At 38.8% G+C, this 15,164-nt stretch overlaps 1 protein-coding gene across 1 annotated transcript in view; it reads left to right on the top strand.

Annotated features, from left to right (window-relative positions):
- The window catches only part of pkd1b (polycystic kidney disease 1b), a 78,389-nt gene that overhangs the window by 25,639 nt on the left and 37,586 nt on the right, over positions 1-15,164 (top strand). Inside the window, exons 14-18 of the mRNA XM_061909825.1 lie at positions 3,161-3,257; positions 3,340-3,468; positions 3,551-3,692; positions 7,541-7,678; positions 9,356-9,500. Coding sequence (XP_061765809.1) covers positions 3,161-3,257; positions 3,340-3,468; positions 3,551-3,692; positions 7,541-7,678; positions 9,356-9,500 — 651 coding nt within the window. The remainder of the gene's footprint in view (positions 1-3,160; positions 3,258-3,339; positions 3,469-3,550; positions 3,693-7,540; positions 7,679-9,355; positions 9,501-15,164) is intronic.

The raw sequence follows: 15,164 nt of genomic DNA, 5'->3' as shown, positions 1-15,164 counted from the left end.
ATCTTGCCGATTGTATTGTACCACATGTCCCGGCAAGAAATCTGCGTTCAAAGGACTCCGGCTTATTAATGATTCCCAAAGCCCAAAAAAAGTCTGCGGGCTATAGAGCGTTTTCATTTCGGGCTCCGGTACTCTGGAATGCCCTCCCGGTAAAAGTTCGAGATGCCACCTCTGTAGAAGCATTTAAGTCTCACCTTAAAACTAATTTGTATACTCTAGCCTTTAAATAGACTCCCTTTTTAGACCAGTTGATCTGCCGTTTCTTTTCTTTTTCTCCTATGTCCCACTCTCCCTTGTGGAGGGGGTCCGGTCCGATCCGGTGGCCATGTACTGCTCGCCTGTGTATCGGCTGGGGACATCTCTGTGCTGCTGATCCGCCACCGCTTGGGATGGTTTCCTGCTGGCTCCGCTGTGAACGGGACTCTCGCTGCTGTGTTGGATCCGCTTTGGACTGGACTCTCGCGACTGTGTTGGATCCATTATGGATTGAACTTTCACAGTATCATGTTAGACCCGCTCGACATCCATTGCTTTCTTCCTCTCCAAGGTTCTCATAGTCATCATTGTCACCGACGTCCCACTGGGTCATCATTGTCACCGACGTCCCACTGGGTGTGAGTTTTCCTTGCCCTTATGTGGGCCTACCGAGGATGTCGTAGTGGTTTGTGTTGTGGTTTGTGCAGCCCTTTGAGACACTAGTGATTTAGGGCTATATAAGTAAACATTGATTGATTGATTGATTGATTGAGATTCTTTACCGAGTCGCCTTGTTTAATTGTTTGGTTGTCAAATGTTAAAGTTGTATTATTAAATAGAGGTCGGTGTCTAGCAGGACCGACAATCAGCATTTCCGTTTTTTTTGGCGTTGAGTTGCAAAAAGTTGGTTGACATCCATTGTTTAATTTCATTAAGACACGCCTCCAGCTGACTACAATCCGGCGTGTTGGTCAGCTTTAGGGGCATGTAGAGTTGCGTGTCATCAGCATAAAAGTGAAAGCTAACACCGTATTTGCGTATGATGCTGAAGAGTGCAGGGCCAAGGACCGAACCCTGGGGAACTCCACACGTTACCTTGACATAGTCCGAGGTCACATTGTTATGGGAGACGCACTGCATCCTATCAGTAAGAGTTAAACCAAGACAGGGCTAAGTCTGATATACCAATTTGTGTTTTGATACGCTCTAATAAAATATTATGATCGACGGTATCGAAAGCAGCACTAAGATCGAGGAGCAGCAACATAGATGACGCATCAGAATCCATCGTTAGCAATAGATCATTAGTCATTTTTGCGAGGGCTGTCTCCGTGAGTGATTTGCCCTGAAACCGGATTGAAAGGTTTCACATAGATTGTTAGATTCTAAGTGTTCATTTAGCTGCTCTGCAACAATTTTTTTGAGGATTTTTGAAATAATAATCTGTCGTCAGTGTCATTTTATGTCACTATCAAAGTCTTTCTGTCTTTGAAAGTGGCTGGATTGTTGAATGTCACAAGCAAGGCCTTTTTTCAATGAAAGTGTGATTTTTAAAGGTCCCTTCTAATGCTTTCAACATTGGCACTTATTTCATAATTTTGGATCTAAAAATTATGTCTTCATGGAAAATTCCCTAACAAAAAGACATTGGTAATTTTTGGCTTGTTTTCTAATACATTTCAGCACATTGTGGAATGCCCACTTTCAGCTCCGAAATGTGGGAAGTTTTGCTTTAGCCTGCTGAAAGCACTTAAAGTTAAAGTTAAAGTACCAATGATTGTCACACACACATTAGGTGTGGTGAAATTTGTCCTTTGCATTTGACCCATCCCCTTTTTCACCCCCTGGGAGGTGAAGGGAGCAGCGGGCAGTAGCGGTGGCTGCATACAGGAATCATTTTTGATGATTTAACCCCCAATTCCAACCCTTGTTGCTTAGTGCCAAGCAGGGAGGTCATTTCGTATGACTCGGCCAGGGTTTGAACTCACAACCTACCGATCTCAGGGCGGACACTCTAGCCACACGAGCACTGAGTGGCTTAGTGGTGTAGTGGCAATTTCATATTGCGTAGTATGTGTTTTAGTTACGTGTTCATTCAGAATCATATAATTTTGGCTCAAAATGTGAAGGAATTGGCAAATATGCCGGCCAGATGCATTGTTGCAGGTTGTAGCAATACAGATAAAGAAGGGGTCAGCCTGCATATATTTCCAAACGATGGGAATATGAGGAAAGTATAGATCTTTCCAGTGAAATTGACTTGTACAAAATAGGAGACACCGAAAAAAAAGAAGTGTAATTTGCAGTCATCCTTTTATTGACTGTGACTTCGAAGAAGAAGGGTTTTGATCTGAGTTTGAATGGAAAAAAATTATTAAAGCCAAATATAATCCTGAAAATAGGCAGAACCCTCAAACGGAGAAAGACTGAGTCAGATCCTGTAAAAAATACTGAGAAAGAGAGAAAAGGAGGATAAGTCGCTAGCAGTTTTTTTTTTTGGATCCTATTCTACTGATGTTTCCATACGATACTGGAGGAAATGCTGCAAGACATGAGTAAACAAAGGTTATGGTGTCTATGGAAGAAATGACGGACGAGCAGGGAAGCCCTGAAATGGTGATTCTGTTATATTCCTTGTTTGCTCGTAATCTTAACCATATCAGTTATAAGTAATCATGGACCAAGGCCACAAAAACATGCAATTAAGTGATCAAAATAATAGTTTTACATGATTTTATCCACACTGCTTTTGTAGGGAAATGGATTCCAGTTCTGTAGATGATGTCACACCAAGAAAGGACGGCATATGGAGTCTGGCAATGCAAAGGTGGTGTTCCAAGTATAGTTAGTTATCTACCAATTAATCAAAAACTGTTGGATATTATGGGAACTGACTGGCAGATTAATTTTCAGGAACAGAAAATACATAGCGAGAACTTGTTAGTGAAATATTGGTCATCTGGATGCTGTGGTTTTTTTTAAAGATCCTAAGGGTTATGTGACAAAAAAAGTAGTACACCCCCAGAAAATTAACATGCGCTATCCCATCTCGTCTGTGTGCACGAAGGCTGATCCTCTTCCTATATCATGCAAAATATTTTTCCCGTTTTTACGATTCTGTTCAAGGTTGTATGTAAAAAACATTGTCACCATAGTACATACAATTATGTTCTGTTGATGTCAGGGTGGCAAGATGGCGAAAGCCCAGCCTCTGAGTTCATCTATACATTCCAGGTGGCCCCATCCCATCCATCTACGGGCCCCCCTGTCACGTTGTACAAGTAAATTCACCAATTAATCTACAGTCTCTCTTGACAAAATGTATCGTGTCTGAATGTGGAGGGTGGTTATGTATTTCCTAAGGGGCACTCGCTCCAGTTTTGGCAGCATGGTTCCACTGGGGAGTCCGGTGCACGGACAAAACAAATCACTCATCACAGTTACTTTGCTCATAGAAGGCAACCTCGGAGTAAAAGTCATTGCTCTAAACAGGTATGTCACTGTCTTCAAGAGTTCTACAACCAATGATGAAAATGCAGTGCATATTTCTAATGTTTGTTTATTCATGCTTCAGAACTTTGACTGTTCACAGTCGTGTGACTGCCAGCGATTGGCTTAAAACCAAGAGTCAGACCGAGTTGTGGGCTTTAGTCCAACATGGCAACCCGCAGGAGATCATCCCATTTTCCATTGCTCTCACCAGTCAACTCAATCAGGTAATATACAGCAGTCGTCCCCAACCACCGGTCCGTGAAGCATTTGCCACCGGGCCAGAGAGAAACATTAAATAATTTATAAATTATTGCATTTTCAATCCAATCCAATCCACTTTATTTATATAGCACATTTAAACAACAAGAACGTTTCCAAAGTGCTGCACAGCGATGTTAAAAACATTATTATGCTCCACCAATGACTGAATTAAAACAACTTAACTTTGGCCTGTCCCACTAGGCCAGCGGTGTCAAACTTGTTTTTATTGAGGGCCACACCGCAGTCATGGCTGCCAATAGAGGGCTCCTTGTAACAGTAAATAATTAATGAATTTAAATATTAAAAAAAAAATTACGCAAAGAGGTAAAAAAAATCTGTGGTCAAATTTCTTTACAGAAAAAACTGTCAGCTTATTTCCCGGACTTTTACTGTAAAATATATGGTGTTATTTTATTTCTATTATTATAACAACATATTACTGTAATTAAAAATACAGTACCTCTGTTTAATTTTTTATTTTGGCAACTCAGCTGCCAGTTTTTTCACTATAATAAAATATGGTACCATAAAATCATCGACCGTGGATTTTAAAAAAAACAAAAAACCTGACAGCTCAGTCGACAGAATTTTACTATAAAAACAAAACAAAAAAACATTGGTAATTTTTTTTTCCAACTCACAGTAATATGCTGTAAAAACTCCCTAAATTTTACAGTAAAATCTATTGGTCATTTTTAGAGTGTACGATTTGATGGATAACTTGCTTCAAAACCATAAGTCAAGCAGATATTTAAGTATTTATTTGGATTTTGACCCACAAAGCTGATAATATAATATTTGTTGCAATATTTGACAATATTTTTTCCCTATCAAACTACAAAAAAAATCCTAACACATTTAGTAAGAAAATAAATAAATAAAGAAAATATAAGGTATTTGACGCTTATTATTTCCAGGCTTTTGCAGGCTATATAAAATGACGTTGAGGGCCAGATCAGGCCCGCGCGCCTTGACTTTGACACCTGTGCACTAGACACACCAATGAGCTTGTTTATAGATGTACAATAAAACTCCTCATAGGAAGTTGCCAGGTGTTATAACTTTGTGACATGATACAATGCACATTAATGAACATATGAATGAATGAATGAATGAATGAATGAATGAATGAATGAATGAAATAAGTTTATTTCGGTCATATAATCAATCAAATCAAATCAATCAACCATTGTGTGTGATCAGTTTTACAGTACATGTTATATGTATACAATAATGCACATTTACACATAAAAGAAAAGAAAAAGAATGACCAAAAAAGGAATAGGCTGAAGCCAAAGCTTATATTTGCCTATCCTATACCTTCACAGAAAATTAAATTGCCTGGAACATCAACATAAAAAAATAAATAAATCAAAAATCAATGGGATGAAAGTAATTGTGACTATATTTTATAATTTTCAATTATTTCACCTTTCAATGTTTTCTTAAACCTTACCAAAGAATTGCATGTCTTCAGCTCATCACTGAGCTTGTTCCACCATTTAACTCCTAAAACTGTAATACATTTCTATTTTATATTTGTTCTCGCTTTACCCATTTCAAAAATCGATATCCCCCGTAAATTATAGTTTTCTCCTCTTAAATGAAATAGCCTGCGAATACAAGCTGGAAGGCCGTTGTTCTTTACTCGGAACATAATTTCCATTGTTTTTAAAAACACAATGTCGGAAAATTTTAACACATTTGAACTCATAAATAAGGGATTGGTATGTTCATAGAAGCAGGCTTTGTGTATTATTCTAATGACCCTTTTTTGAAGTTTTATGATTGGGTCTATGTTTGTTTTATAAACATTTCCCCAAATTTCAACACAATACGTTAAATATGGAAAAATAAAAGAATAATACAACATATGCAGGCATGTCTTATTCAGCATGTGTCTTACTTTATAAAGAATATGAAATATAAATGTGACAGATTGTAGCCAAAGACTGATTTCTATCACCATTTCATTGCAAAGAAACAAGCCCAGGGCTCCCACTAATTCAGCGTTATAGTGAGTTGAATTTTTCACAAGTGGGAAGCCGGTCCCTGAGAATAATGCCTACATTGGTGGTGCAAAAAAGGTTGGGAACCACTGATGTACAGGAACATAATTATACCCGTCAAATATGGAGATAAATCTGTGCATCTTTCTTGCGGCAATTTGGAACATTTTGCTTTTCTATATCGACTGTAGTGTGTGAGGTGAAGCCTCCTCACCTGAGGGCTGCCCAAGGACTTTACGGGAGCTGCAGCAGATTAAAAAAGCTACCAATTAAAAAAGCTACCATATAGTCAAACCTTCTAAGTTTAGGGTCCTTAGGGACGGCGTGGCGCGGTTGGGAGAGTGGCCGTGCCAGCAACCTGAGGGTTCCTGGTTCAATCCCCACCTTCTACCAACATCGTCACGCCTGTTGTGTCCTTGAGCAAGACACTTCACCCTTGCTCCTGATGGTTCGTGGTTAGGGCCTTGCATGGCAGCTCCCGCCATCAGTGTGTGAATGTGTGTGTGTATGGGTGAATGTGGAAATAGTGTCAAAGCGCTTTGAGTACCTTGAAGGTAGAAAAGCGCTATACAAGTATAACCCATTTACCATTTACCATTTACTTCTGTGATAGAGAGCATATAGTATAAAGCAGGCCTGGGCAAATTAAGGCCCGGGGGCTACATAAGCTTTTCAATATGGCCCGCCGGACATTCCCAAATTGTTTGTTTTTAGATCCTTAAGATGGAAACTGTAGCTGCCATTATGATGAGCAGTCATGTTTTCTGATGACCGTAAGTCTTCAACTGTACAAAGTATTTCAATGGTTGGAATAAGCGCTTTTGCATGACATCCAGTTACCATGGTAATCTAATTAGTTACTATGGTCATCTAATTAGTTACTAGGGCTGTGAATCTTTGGGTGTCCCACGATTCGATTCAATATCGATTCTTGGGGTCACGATTCGATAATATATCGATTTTTTTCGATTCGATTCGATTCTCGATTCGAAAACGATATTTTTCCGACTCAAAACGATTCTGTATTCATTCAATACACAGGATTTCAGCAGGATCTACCCCAGTCTGCTGACATTCCAGCAGAGTAGTAGATTTAAAAAAAAAGCTTTTTTTTTTGGAATTGGATTGCATCGTTATAGTATTGCTGTGTAGTGGTTTGTTGGATTGATAAAAAAAAAAAAAAGTTTAAATTAAAAAAAAAAAGAGAATTGATTCTGAATCACACAACGTAAACGATTCGATTCGTTTTCGAATCGATTTTTTCCCACACCCCTATTAGTTACTATGGTAATCTACACCACAGGAGCTCAGACGAGCCGCCAAGCAATGTGGGTGGGAAGCGTTTAGAGACGCAGAAGGATATTTTCACAACAATGTTCTAAAGCTCAGTGATTAATCAGTTATATCAGATTGTAGGTGGGTTTATTTTGTACTGTTCGCATTCATTTTTCACTGTTTGTTGCATTCTTGTTGCGTTTCACTTCATTGTAAAATATGTCGATCAAAAGGGTGTGTGACATTCATATTTTGTCAATATTCAGTGTTTTATCGTTCATAGAAAAAAAACAAATTCCATTAAATTTTTCGAGGCAGTCTGTCATAACATTTTTAGCATTCAATCAGACATTGTGAGGTTTTGTATTAGTGTTCCTAAAAATAGATATACCGGCCCTAAATGTGGCTCTCAAGTCAAAATAATTGCCCAGGTTTGGTCTAAAGAAGGGGAGACACTCTGATTTGGAAGCATGATCCCACTCTTGCTTACAATGTTGACAACCCCCATTGCTTCTTTTGATCCACAGATGAAGCCTGGACAAAGTACCACAGAGCTCACGATGCAGGCAGAGATTAGAGAGAATGTCACCAAAGCTTTGGTCTCCCTTCCCATTTCTTCCCTGATGGACGTCGATCAGATCAGCTCAGCTTTAGCCCTGTCCACTGTAAGAATCAGTCCCTAATATAAGCTCCGATACAAGCAGTCCTTCGGCGTGTGTACTTGTGCAAAACTGGACAGTCAGTTAACATCTAAACGTCCTCCAATGAGCGCACAAGGTTGCTCATTTCTTTTTTTTTTAGGGAAGTCATTTACAAAAGGTAAACATGGTAGACTATAGGCTACTAAGAGGTAGCAGCTACACAACAGCTTAGCACACAATCTAGACATGAGTAATAAGTGTGCTGAAGCAGTCTAAAACACAAACATTTGTCAACACAAACAAGTATAAGTAATTGTAATTGTACATTACTTACAGTGTCAGAACTTTATTAGAAAGTATTCACCACAATTGTGTCTGGATCATTAAATTTACAGCATCAAAACAAAATAAACCTAACAAATTACCACTCCACTTCAATTTAAACACTTTTTTTCCCCATACCTACAATTGTTATTTGAGGAATTTCACTTGATTGAGACTTTTTCAGCATGCCATATATTATTTGCGCTGATATCGTATCAGATTAATATCGTCATCCACCAATATGCAAGGCGCCAATATCGGTATCGCACCAGAAGTGAACAAGTTGTACCCGGCCACCCCTAATGCTATCTTTTCGTCCACCCTAAACACCATAATTGCTCTCATTGTAGTAATATGTTTGATTACCTAAACCGCTATATGTTTGATTATCTGAACTGCGAACAGAACTCTATTTGGTCTATTTGTAAGCAGGCAATATAGATTCAGTAATTTAAAAACAAGCAAACTCATGATATGTGACAACCTATTTACTTTATTTTAGTTAGAATGTGAGGTGCATACAAAAGTCGAAAAATAAACATCGTTCTCTTATAAGTTATCATATGGTAATTTATTAACTTAATGGGTAAGGAGCAAACTGCTGAGCCAGCATTCATACTGGTAATGAGATTATTGTAAACAAAATGAATGAGTTTCACATCAACAGTTAAGTAGCATAACCAACATTCTATAACATATACAGAGCTAATTAAAGCTTCTGCATGCTGACCACTCCTAAGTGTTACATTCTCTGGTTGGTCTGGACTCCAGAATGAAGAGCAAGGGAGGCAATGTGCAGGCAAGAAGTCTGTTTAATTAGGTAAAACAAAGGTACAGTGGTGCAAAAAAAATCGAGTGCAGCATGAAAATGCACACAAAAACTTTCTGAAGGTATAAAACACAATGATCCAAGGAGCAACGGGTAAAATTAAAATATATTTACTAATGGAAAACAAGGTGTGCTGGCAGGAAACAGAACAGAAAGTGAAAGTGCAACAGAAACAGGAATTCAGCAGGAAATATAACCAAATTAGGAGCACCAGGACAGAAAATGAGACACAACTAATGGAAAACAAAGTCAGAATTTCCGTGTGAGATCATGACAATACTAATTTAAATGTAGCCACTCAGGTTGCCTACAGCCCCAGCAGTAAACACAATTTTTCTTTATTTGATCCAACGCTAAATAAAGACCCGGCAGTCATTTGCTTTTAGATACCAAAGTGCTCGTCAATCATCAGGCACCCTTCTGTAATTGGAGCATGTAGGGTATTGCAATAGATTGAGTGATTCAGCGACATATACTGTATTAATGTAGTATGTTATCACTTAAAACCATGTATTGTCAAACATGTAACATATTTTAATGTTCCCCAGGCTGTCCCTGCTGAGTTAGTGTGTGACGACTGTCAGGAGAAAGTTCTTGAAGCAGTGGAAAAGATGATCCACGTAATGAAGGAATACACAAGTCCTGGTGTTTTGTCAGTGTTTGACACCGGCAGAAACATCCTTAACATCATAGGTATGCTTGCAAAAGGGAGGAAAATTGCTTTTTTATGTGTGTTTTTTCAGTGGGAAGTTTATTCGAGTAGATTTGGAAGTTCTTTTTGTACAATAGTTTAAATTGGTAGTAATAAAACAAAGCATAAAACTCAAACAATCTCTATATCATTTTTAACTGATTTTTTTAAATAAAAATTTTTGTTTTATTATTTATTTTTTACGACATTGGTGAGGCGCATAACCTCAGAATCTGGGGACATGGTGGCAGTAAATAGTAGTTAATAGTCATTTAAATATGGAACAGAAATACAAGCACAAATAAGGCAAACACAAACGCTGCAGAATTTAAATACCACAATGCTAATTGGGAATGAAAATCAAGTGTGCTGATAGCCCATTACACAAAAAGCTGCAGCATACAATGCAAACAGGAAATGGGAAAACCACAAAAACAACACCAAGCTGGATGGCACTGGGAATTGCCAAGATACCCGAAATTTGTTTATATGTCACGTCCGGATTGTAACCTAATAACAGCATTAAACGAGGGATTACTGTATTAATATTACCCAAAATGTTTCTACATTTCCAAATCTTATTTTCATAAATTTATAATGAGTAATAGTGCACTTTTTAATTCTTTCAAATTATTTAGGTTAATTCAAATTGTTCTACCCATTACTGCGTGGGTTCCCTCCGGGTACTCCGGCTTCCTCCCACTTCAAAAGACGTGCACCTGGGGATAGGTTGATTGGCAACACTAAATGGTCCCTAGTGTGTGAATGTTAGTGTGAATGTTGTCTGCCTATCTGTGTTGGCCCTGTGATGAGGTAGCGACTTGTCCAGGGTGTACCTTGCATACCGCCTGAATGGAGCTGAGATAGGCTCCGAAAGAGACAAGCGGTAGAAGATGGGTGGATGGATATAACCCTGTTATATCGAGTAAATTCACAATAAATGTTACCTACTTCAATAATAATCACAGGTGCAAATGTAATGCTCCACAAATTGTTGCATCTCAATGCCTCAACACAGATTAAAAACAGAGTCATACAGTAGGAAGTAGATTCATATGACTTGCGAGAGAATTTAAGTCCGTACCTTCTGTCAAAAATGATTGATGGGGGTCAAAGGTCAATGATGTATGAGGGGTCAAGGTCAAAGGTCAATGATTTATGAGGGGTCAAGGTCAATGATTTATGAGGGGTCAAGGTCAAGGGTCAAAGTCAAAGGTCAAGTTCAAAGATCAGGGTCAAATGTCAAGGTCAAGTGGGTGTGGCTTACCCCGGAAGAGGGTGGAGTTAAGACCTGCGGTGGGAGTGGTTAAACCAGGAAGAGGGTGGAGTTTTAACCAGAAAGAGGGCAGAGTTAAGACCTGAAGTGGGAGGGGTTAAACCAGGAAGAGGGTGGAGTTAAGACCTGAAGTGGGAGGGGTTAAAACCAGGAAGAGCCAGGAAGAGGGTGGAGTTAAGACCTGACGAGGGAACAAAGGAGGGTTCAGTTTTTTAAGGAAGCTTGAGAATGTCATCTGAGCAGCATGTGACCATCCATTTGACAGTTTAAATGTTTACGATCGTTTGAAACAACTTCCAGACTTCCCGAAAACATATTTAAACGATTGGGAAGAACTAATTAGTTTAAGGTTAACCATATGTTTGACCCTGCTTCGATGTATTGATGGCTGGGAATGTTACGTGTGGAGATGTGGACACGCACGCACACACACACACACACACACACACACACACACACACACACACACACACACACACACACACACACACACACACGCACACACACACACACACACACACACACACACACACACACGCAGAGGAGGGGTACAAAAGGGCGGTGTAAGGCTTAGTCGTTATTTGGAGCTTTATACGTTAGCGTAAAGACTTTGTTCGATTCGGTCATGATTAGTGAAACGCCTGTGTCGATTTATAAAAATAATAAAACTTACATTGACGCTCCGCAAAAAAGTCGAGTGTTTCTAAATCGTATTCAGATGCCACCGACCGAGTCTTTGCGTGAGAAAAGGGACTTGGAAGCGTACGGGATGGAGGGATCTTTTGGATTTGTATTCAGATACGAAATGGGTGATATCTGCTTATTTCAGCTAAAAGAAAGAAGAGACGGAAGCCCTTTCTCGATATTTTCATCGTTATCTACCGTGGATTGGGAAGTTTTTGTTACGTGGGGAGATGTGGACACGCACACACACGCACACACGCACACACACTCACACACGCACACACACGCACACACGCACACACACACACACACACACACACACACACACAAATACACATTCGTACGCACACACCGTTAAGACCAGAAGAGGGGACAAAGGAGGGTTCAGTTTTTAAGGAAGCTTGAGAATGTCATATGATTAGCAACTGACCATCCATTTGACAGTTTAAATGTTTACGATCGTTTGAAACAACAGGTCAGTTTGGGGACAAAGGAGGGTTCAGTTTTTAAGGAAGCTTGAGAATGTCATATGATTAGCAACTGACCATCCATTTGACAGTTTAAATGTTTACGATCGTTTGAAACAACAGGTCAGTTTTTTAAGGAAGCTTGAGAATGTCATATGATTAGCAACTGACCAGCCATTTGACAGTTTAAATGTTTACGATCGTTTGAAACAACAGGTCAGTTTCGGGACAAAGGAGGGTTCAGTTTTTAAGGAAGCTTGAGAATTTCATATGATTAGCAACTGACCAACCATTTGACAGTTTAAATGTTTACGATCGTTTGAAACAACAGGTCAGTTTTTAAGGAAGCTTGAGAATGTCATCTGAGCAGCATGTGACTATCCATTTGACAGTTTAAAACGATTGGGAAGAACTAATTAGTTTAAGGTTAACCATATGTTTGACCCTGCTTCGATGTATTGATGGCTGGGAATGTTACGTAGGGAGATGTGGACACGCACACACGCACGCACGCACACACACACGCACGCACGCACGCACGCACATACACACACACACACACGCACACAAGCACACACACACACACACACACACACACACACACACACACACACACACACACACACACACACACACACACACACCATTACCTCTGCTATACCATGTTATTAGACATTGGTTTAACTCCATTTAAGCATTTAAACGTTAAAAGCATTGCACTTGTACGACGTTGTAATACTTTTTTTTTTTACCAGCCGATGACGACGAAGTGAAAGACGATGAACTTTGCTTAAACGATCTTACAAAGTTGGAAGATGATTATCGAGGTGTGTTTAAACCTTCAAATTATTTAATATTATGTGTATTCATTATTTTGTTTCATAGAGGAATTGCCGTAAGATCCTAACGCGATCGTTTTAACACAATCGCAGTCTAGTGAGTCAAATGATTCTCATTTTACAAGAGAAAAACATGCGGTATACGATACATATATACATATATTTACTTACAGATTTTCCGTTTACATCTCCGGCTCGCTGGTCTCCCTTAACGCTGACGGGTCCGTCGACGGCCGTCGAAGAGAGTCGGCCATTCCAGGCAGAGGAGAAGGCTTGATTGCGCCAAAGAACCCAGACATCGAATCCTTGCTCCGAGGGGAAATCATCGAAAACAACGGCGAATGTCCGACATGCCTCCGCTATAAGTTTTTCTCGTTTTCTGTAAGCTTTTTAAGATTCTCAGGAGCTTTCAAGAGCTCCTCTCATTCCAATGTCTTTCGCTCAAATGAATTTCGCGCCTAAGGGGAATGGGCGGGGACTGATTCCGGAGGTGGGCGGTTGTTTCCGCCAAGCAACCTTCTGGTGTGCATTAGCGTCACTTACTGAAATGGAGTGTGGACCAAGATGGATCCCTACTCTATATTCTTTTATTTAACCCAATGTTTTTTAAATACGTGTATAATGCTTTATATCCTATGTGTTGTGAATTCTATCCTACAATATCTTCCAAGGAACCCAAAGAAATGTTACCACACCTCCCGCTTTATTTATTCTATAGATTGCCTGAACTATTTCATAAACTAAATCTTGTCTTGTTTCTGATGCTATGTTTTTTTTTATGCTCATCAATGCACTGCTGGAGTCCGAGCACACAACTACTTTCCTTGCTTTGTTTTCCTCTATCCAGTTAACTGCCATATACATTGCTACCAATTCCCCCGTAAAAAACAGATAGTTTATCACTGATTATTTTATTTAATACTATGTTTCCTTGTGGGATAACTGCTACAGCTCTTACCTTTATTTTTTTTTTTATAGTTTTTGATGCATCCGTATATATCATATCTCAATCCATTTTTCTATCTGGTAACTATTTAAATTTCTATTCTTTAGTAATTGCATGTTTTCTTTTGGGTTATCAAACATCCACGGTGGTATTGCAGGCATTGGTACTGTAGGACTAACTTTAATATTGTCAATTTTAACTTTATTACATATGTCTCCTATAATCCACCCAAAACTATTCTTTTTTTTTATTTTTTTCTCTTTTTCTTGGCAGTTTGGTAGCACTGGACAAGTCGGATATCCTTGCTTGGATCCTTTTAAAGTTGCCCGATAAACTGCTGAGAGTTGATCTCTCCTCTTGTCCAAAGGTTTTTCATTCATTTTTACTTGTAATACTGCCACTAGGGTCGATGTAGTAGCTCCACAACATAACCTTAAAGCCTGTGACTGGATCCGGTCTATTTTCCCAAGTCATGTTTTTGAAGCAGATTGGTAAATAATGCATCCGTAATCAATAACAGATGGAATTAAAGTTATAAATATATACATATATTGTTTTCAACGTTAACCTATCAGCCCCCCAATCATTACCCCTCAAAGCCCTCATTAATTTTAACACCTTTTTACTTTTTCCCCTATTTTTTTATTTTCCGGAAGGAACACTCCTGAAGGAATAAATAAAGTACTATCTAATCTAATCTAATCAAATCTATTTTGCTGATGTGGGTTGACTAGTTCATATTTTTATCGAACCATATTCCTAAATATTTAAATACTTGTACCTCTTCTATATTTTCACCTTAGAGTTTTTATTTGGAGCTTGTTTTGTACTTTTGTCTTTGTAAAATGTATGACTTTTGTCTTTCCAACAGAGAATCTTAAACCTCAAGCCGTTCCCCAGTTTTGAACATTATTTACCACTTTGTTAGTTTTTTGATTATTTCTTTTGACTCTAAATAATATACTAGTCTTTCATTAATCATTTTTTTTTCCATTACTTTCCCCAAATTTATAATTTCCTGCCTCTTCCGGGTCTTACCCTGACTTGCATATTGGAATTATTACCGCTAATTTTCCCCTCTGCCGGTCATTCTCCTTCTTCATATATCCCGTCATATCATTTCAAGACCACTTCTTTGACGATGCTACCTAAGTTTTTGATCATTTGATAACCCACTAGGTCTTTCCCCGGTGACGTATTTTTAACCTTTTTCAAAATTCGAACCATTTCATTCAAAGAAAATGTCATATCCATAGTGTTGGTAAAGCTATTATCGTTGTCTTCCATCATTTCCCCAATATTTAAACTCATTGTTTTTTCTCTCTTTTGTTTTTCCACATTTCTCAAATTATCATTACTGTGCACTTTAACACATGTTTTTGCTAAAGGTTCTGCTCTTTCTTTACCCGTGACTACATCTTCTTTAATAAATGTGGCACATCATCCTCTTTACC

The sequence above is a fragment of the Nerophis ophidion genome, linkage group LG08 (assembly GCF_033978795.1).
Source record: "Nerophis ophidion isolate RoL-2023_Sa linkage group LG08, RoL_Noph_v1.0, whole genome shotgun sequence".
Taxonomy (NCBI): Eukaryota; Metazoa; Chordata; class Actinopteri; order Syngnathiformes; family Syngnathidae; genus Nerophis; species Nerophis ophidion.
The sequence above is the reverse complement of the archived record's forward strand: the minus strand, read 5'-3'. Positions and strand labels throughout refer to the sequence as shown.